Consider the following 6,097-nt stretch of genomic DNA (forward strand, 5'->3'; position numbering starts at 1 on the left):
TTAGCTGCTTTCCAGAGACTTCAAGGTGCACCTACCCGACGTCCGCAGGCCTCGAAGTCGCCTTCCGTTATCTTCTCATTACTTTTATTTCCTTCGTTATACCGTGTTTTAGTAGAGATTTTAGAATACTCTGTAGAGCTTATGAATCAGTTCCATCGGTTGTTAGGAATTCAGTTGTTGATGTTATATTTTGGAAGTTAATATGAGCTTATTTCATTATCTAAATCTTGACATTTCTGTTAAGCTATTAATGAATGTTACGCTTACCTCGTCTTAGAGACTAGGTGCCATCACGACATCCTAAGGTGGGAAATTTGGATCGTGACAGCTTGGTACTTGGTCAACAGATCTCCATCCACAACTATTGAGTTCAAAACTCCTTTTAAGGTATGGTCCAGTTCACCTACTGAGTATTAAAATTGGAGGATATTTAATTGTCCTATTTATGCTCATTTTAGGGATGAAACTGGAGTGAAAGGTTATAGGTTATGGTGTACAGATCAAAAGACTACATGGTTAATTATTACTAGGGATGTGACATTCAATGAATCTGTCTCACTGGACGGCCAAATGGAGAAGGCAGTAGCAGGAACATATCATGGTGTCAGTGATTGCATAAAGCTAGAAAATTAAATCACCACTAGCTCAGCCTAGTGGTTCAAAAGTATAGGAAGCGGAGGAGGTGAAAAATATTGATCTAGCTGATAATGTTGATTCACCAATGCAACAACAACCGTATAGAATCGCAACGGCGCAGAGAAGAAAGTGATCAACCAACCTATCACGACCAAGAACTCCACCAATAATCGTGATGGTGCCTAACTTGCTTTCAAGGAAATCCAACACTCAATAACAATAATATAATCCAATTATGAAGCGTTTACAACAACAACAATAACATACCCAATATAATCCCACATAGTTGGGGTCTGGGGAGGGTAGTGTGTACGCAGACCTTACCCCTACCTTGTGGAGGTAGAGACCTGTTTCCAATAGACCCTTGGCTCAGGCAAGCACAGGCACCCCAATAATAACAAGAAACAAGACAAGACAACACCAAAAAATCATGTAAAAGCAGCATACATAACAAGATAGTAAGATGATCGAAATGCAACAAGCTTACTACCAACCAAGTGCGAGAGTACGTACTAACACTACTAGTATGTATAATCTAGACTACCTAACCTAATATCCTAATCTTCAACCTCCACACCTTTCTATTACGGGTCATGTCCTTGGTCAGATGTAGTTGTGCCATGTCATGCCTAATCACCTCAACTTTTTTTCGGCCTACCTCTGCCTCTCCTACGACCCTCCAATTTCAACCTCTCACACCTCCTTACCGGGGTGTCTGTGCTTCTCCTCCTCACGTGTCCAAACCATCTAAGTCGTGCTTCCCGCATCTTGTCCTTAATAGAGGCCACAACCACCTTGTCCCGAAAAACTTCATTCCTAATCCTATCTAATCTGGTGTGCCCGTACATCCATCTTAACATCCCCATCTCTGCTACCTTCATCTTCTTGTCGTGGTAGCTCTTGACTGGCCAACACTCTGCCCCATACGACATAGCCGATCTGACACTGCTCTATAAAAATACCTTTATGTTTTGGTGGTACCTACTTGTCAAACGAAACACCAGAAGCAAGTCTCCACTTCATCTATCCCGTCCCAATACGATGTGTGACATCTTCATCAATCTCCCCATCCCCCTATATAATAGACCCAAGGTACTTATAACTTCCCCTACTAGGTATAACTTATGAGTCCAGCCTCACCTCCCCTTCCACTCCCTGAGTAGCACCACTAAACTTACACTCCAAGTATTCTGTCTTGGTTCCGCTCAGCTTGAAACCTTTAGACTCCAGTGTCTGTCTCCACACCTCTAACCTCGCGTTAACACCGTATCGCATCTCGTCAATCAAAAAAATGTCGTGTGCACATAACATGCACCATAGCACCTCCCCTTAGATGTGGCGGTTCAGTACGTCCATCGCTAAGGCAAGCAAAAAAGGGCTGAGTACCGACCCCTGATGCAACTCTATCATGACCGAGAAATGGTCTGAGACCCCTCCCGCAATCCTCACACAGGTCTTTGCTCCCTCATACATGTCTTTAATCATCCTAATATAGGCCACATGTACCTTTCTAGCCTCTAAACATATCCACAGAACTTCCCTCGGGTCTTTATCGTAAGCCTTTTCTAAATCGATGAACACCATATGCAAGTCTCTCTTCCTCACCCTATATTGTTCCATAAATCTCTTAACCAGGTGAATGGCTTCCGTAGTCGAATGCCCCAGCATAAACCCAAACTAGTTCTCGAAAATAGACACCCTTCTCCTCACCCTTAGCTCCACCACCCTCTCCCACACCTTCATAGTATGACTAAGCAGCTTAATACCCCGATAGTTGTTGCAATTTTTGATATCAACCTTATTCTTATACAAAGGAACCATCGTGCTCCATCTCCACTCTTCGAGCATCTTTTTCGTCCTAAAAATAACATTAAATAACCTAGTAAGCCACTCCAAGCCTTCCCTGCCTACACTCTTCCAAAACTCCACTGGGATTTCATCTGGCCCGGTTACTCTGCCCCTGGTCATCTTACGCAGAGCCCCTACAACCTCTTCAATTCTAATCCGCCTGCAATACCCAAAGTCACAACGACTCTCGGAGGATCCCAAATCATCAAGAATAATGTCTCTGTTCCCATCCATGTTCAAGAGGCTATGGAAGTAAGTCTTCCATCTCCGACAGATATGCGCCTCATCCAACAATACTCTACCTTCTTCATCCTTGATGCACTTCACTTGGTCCAAATCATGGGCCTTTCTCTCTCTCTCTCTCTCACCTTGGCTAGTCTGAACAGCCTCTCCCCTCCTTTACCCTCAAGTTCTTCATATAAACGACTAAATGTTGCAGTCTTAGCCGCTGTAACTGCTAACTTTGCCTCCTTCATAGCCAACTTATACCGCTCGCTATTCGACCTCTTCTCCTACTCGTCAATGCTTTCCACTAGCTTCAGATACGCTGCTCTCTTGGTGTTCACCTTTCTTTGGACCTTTCCATTCCACCACCAGTCTCTTTACGACCACCATTGTAACCCTTCGAGACCTCTAGAACCTCTCTGGCAGCTTCCTTAATGCATTCTGCCATCGCGGTCTACATCAGGCTCGCATCCCCACTACTCCTCCAAGCTCCCATAGTCAATAACTTAACCCCCAACTCCTGCGCTTTGTCTTCAGTCAAGGCTCCCCACTTGATCCTAGGTTGGCCATACACCGCCCTCTTCCTCTTCTTCCTCGTGATCTCAAGGTCCATGGCTAGAGCCTATGAAGGGTCGTGAGGTTCTTACTCGGTATGACCTTGCAATCCGTGAAAAGACCTTTATCGGACCTCCTGCAGAGAAGATAGTCAATCTGGGTCCTGGCCACCGAGCTCCGAAATGTGACCAAGTATTCCACCTTCTTCAGAAAATTTGAGTTTGCTATCACCAAATCAAACGCTTGTAGCAAAATCCAGCAGTGAAGTACCCCTCCATTTCTATCTCCAAAGCCGAAACCACCATGCACATCATCATACCCCATCCAAAAACCTAGTTTCACAATGTCATAAACATTTAACAAGATTAGTTGGTCTCAACTGAATAATAACATCTGTCTGGAAAGGAAATAAAGGGGCAGAGATAGATAAAATAGGGAAGGGGGACTCCATGTGCTGTGGATCTGACCAAATAATGCAGCTCACCATGCAGTCTCTATCAGATACACCTACTTAGTTGGATGGGTACCACTCGTACCTTCCTCACAACTTGCACAAAATATGCAGAAGTGTACTATGAGTAAAAATCATGGTACTCGGTAAGTATCATGTCTAGATTCAAAGAAGTAGTGGCGATGGAGGCGACATCGACATTTAATAACAGTCCAATAATTAGGTAAAAGCATAAATAAGGTACGAAGTAAAGTATGGTATCATCAAATAGGCATAAAAGACAGACAGAGAGAGAGAGAGAGAGAGAGAGAGAGAGAGAGAGAGAGAGAGAGAGAGAGGGAGAGAGAGTACATTAGGAATTTAGGCATGCTTTGCAGATAAAGAGATTGAATCAGATATGAATATTTGAATCCTCACATAAAGACAATGTGTATAAGCCAAAATTTACGTAAAAGGCACTGCATGAGTCTAAAATACATAAATATGCATGCTCAGGATACCTTCTCAATACCTCACAACACAAATCCATGTGCCTAACACAGGTCATACGTCCAAACCAAGCACAAAATCCGAGTTCCTATGCTCATAGAGCCAAAAGTAACGTGGGTAATCACCTGACTCCGGAGGGACAGACCCATATCTGAGCATTGATCATTTTACAATGAATGATCAATTACCAAGAATCAATATCCGCTCACCAGTTCCTTAGTGCTAAAATCCTCAACTTTTTCTCAATATCCAACTCTCCAACTCACGCATATGTGTATGAAATAATATAATTAAGAGGCACCGATACATAACATTAGAACTGCGGATAAAAGCTTACATGGCTAAAATATGGCTATGGCTATTCGTGCAATTTAATTTATCAAAACTGTTCAATAAGCTATTTCAACATTCAAAGGTCTAATCATAACATTTAACATGAGTAAATTAAGTCATTTAACCACCAAATCATGAGTCAATTGAGATAAGTGTATGACTACAACTTAATAAAAGATCTCAACATAAAAAATTAATCCCTTTTGACCAATTTAACAAGTCATAACCTTAAGCATGTTTCTAAGCCATAATTTTAAGTTATCATATAGTCAAAGAATCAAGGAAACATGGATAGGGAATTCACATAGTCCAAACATGTCACGACCCAATTTCTCCCTCCGTGACTTTTCGTGATGACACCTAGTCTCTACAACTAGGTAAGCCTAACACTTTGCGGAAATGAAATAAATGCATGAACATTAACTACTAACAAAAACAAATATCTAATAAGCAACTGAATGTCACTCGGCATATACAATTATCACCTCTAAAATGAACCAAACAATTCCCAAAATCCGGAATACCGTAAGTCACAAGCTACTAAGAAGTCTTAACTGTTCTATACATCATTTCTACAGAAAGAAGGAAAATGAACATGGGGGGGGAGGGGATACAGGGGGACTCCGAGGATCTGCGAGCGCGGGCAAATGCACCTTGAAGTCTCCAATAAGCAACAACGACTTCAACTAGTGATGAGGCTGGTAAGCTGAACCTGGATCTGCACACAAAAATTATGTACAGGAAAGGGCATGAGTACACCACAACGGTACCCAGTAAGTGCCAAGCCTAACCTCGGTCGAGTAGTGACGAGATCAGGTCAGGGCCCTACTGATATAAATATAATGAAATAAGATAGAATGAAATATCACAGTAAAAATAAATAAGGAAATCTAACAGGAATAGGATCAATGAAAGTTTAGAACATAGTGATAACAACAGGGGATCTCTCAGGATACCGTCTCGTAGTCCCAAACGTAAATGTGCAGGAGTGTCTCTAGGAATACCGTTCCGTAGTCCCAAAGTAAATATGCAGTGCTGGGGGATCTCCCGGAACACCGTTTCGTAGTCCCAAAATAAATATGCAGTACAGGGGGATCTTCTGGAATACCGTTCCGTAGTCCCAAAGTAAATATGCAGCTCATCCAACAAAAAAACAAATACAGCAAGAAAAGCTACAGTTTCGACTAAGTTCAAGTCAAGAAAAGAAGGAAATTTCACTAAGCATGCTGCACAGAGTTTAGATAGGCAGTTAAAATACGTAGGCATGCTAATCTAAATTAAACAAGATAATTACATATGCTAGTGTAGTTCAAATAAGGAAAAACAGGTTATGACTTAGTGGAAAATGGAGTTTTACAACAAATAGCACATGTACGTACTCGTCACCTTACGTACACGGCGCTCACATATCAAAACAGTACTGAATCCTAAGGGGAGTTTCCCCCATACAAGGTTAGGCAAGCCATTTTCCTCGAACCAAGCTCAAATCAATCCGTCACAATGCTCTTTCCACGAATATCCGGCTCCGAATGGCCCAAATCTAGCAAAATCAATTACACA

At 42.1% G+C, this 6,097-nt stretch overlaps 1 protein-coding gene across 1 annotated transcript; it reads right to left on the reverse strand.

Annotated features, from left to right (window-relative positions):
- Nucleotides 1-2,313: 2,313 nt before the first annotated feature.
- On the reverse strand, nt 2,314-3,157 carry LOC109242299. Its single transcript, XM_019409169.1, has 2 exons — nt 3,051-3,157; nt 2,314-2,881 (listed from the first exon to the last, which is right to left on the reverse strand). The coding sequence occupies exons 1-2, from the start codon at nt 3,155-3,157 to the stop codon at nt 2,314-2,316; spliced, it is 675 nt and encodes a 224-aa protein (XP_019264714.1).
- Nucleotides 3,158-6,097: the final 2,940 nt, after the last annotated feature.

Source organism: Nicotiana attenuata, unplaced genomic scaffold (genome assembly GCF_001879085.1).
Source record: "Nicotiana attenuata strain UT unplaced genomic scaffold, NIATTr2, whole genome shotgun sequence".
Lineage (NCBI taxonomy): Eukaryota > Viridiplantae > Streptophyta > Magnoliopsida > Solanales > Solanaceae > Nicotiana > Nicotiana attenuata.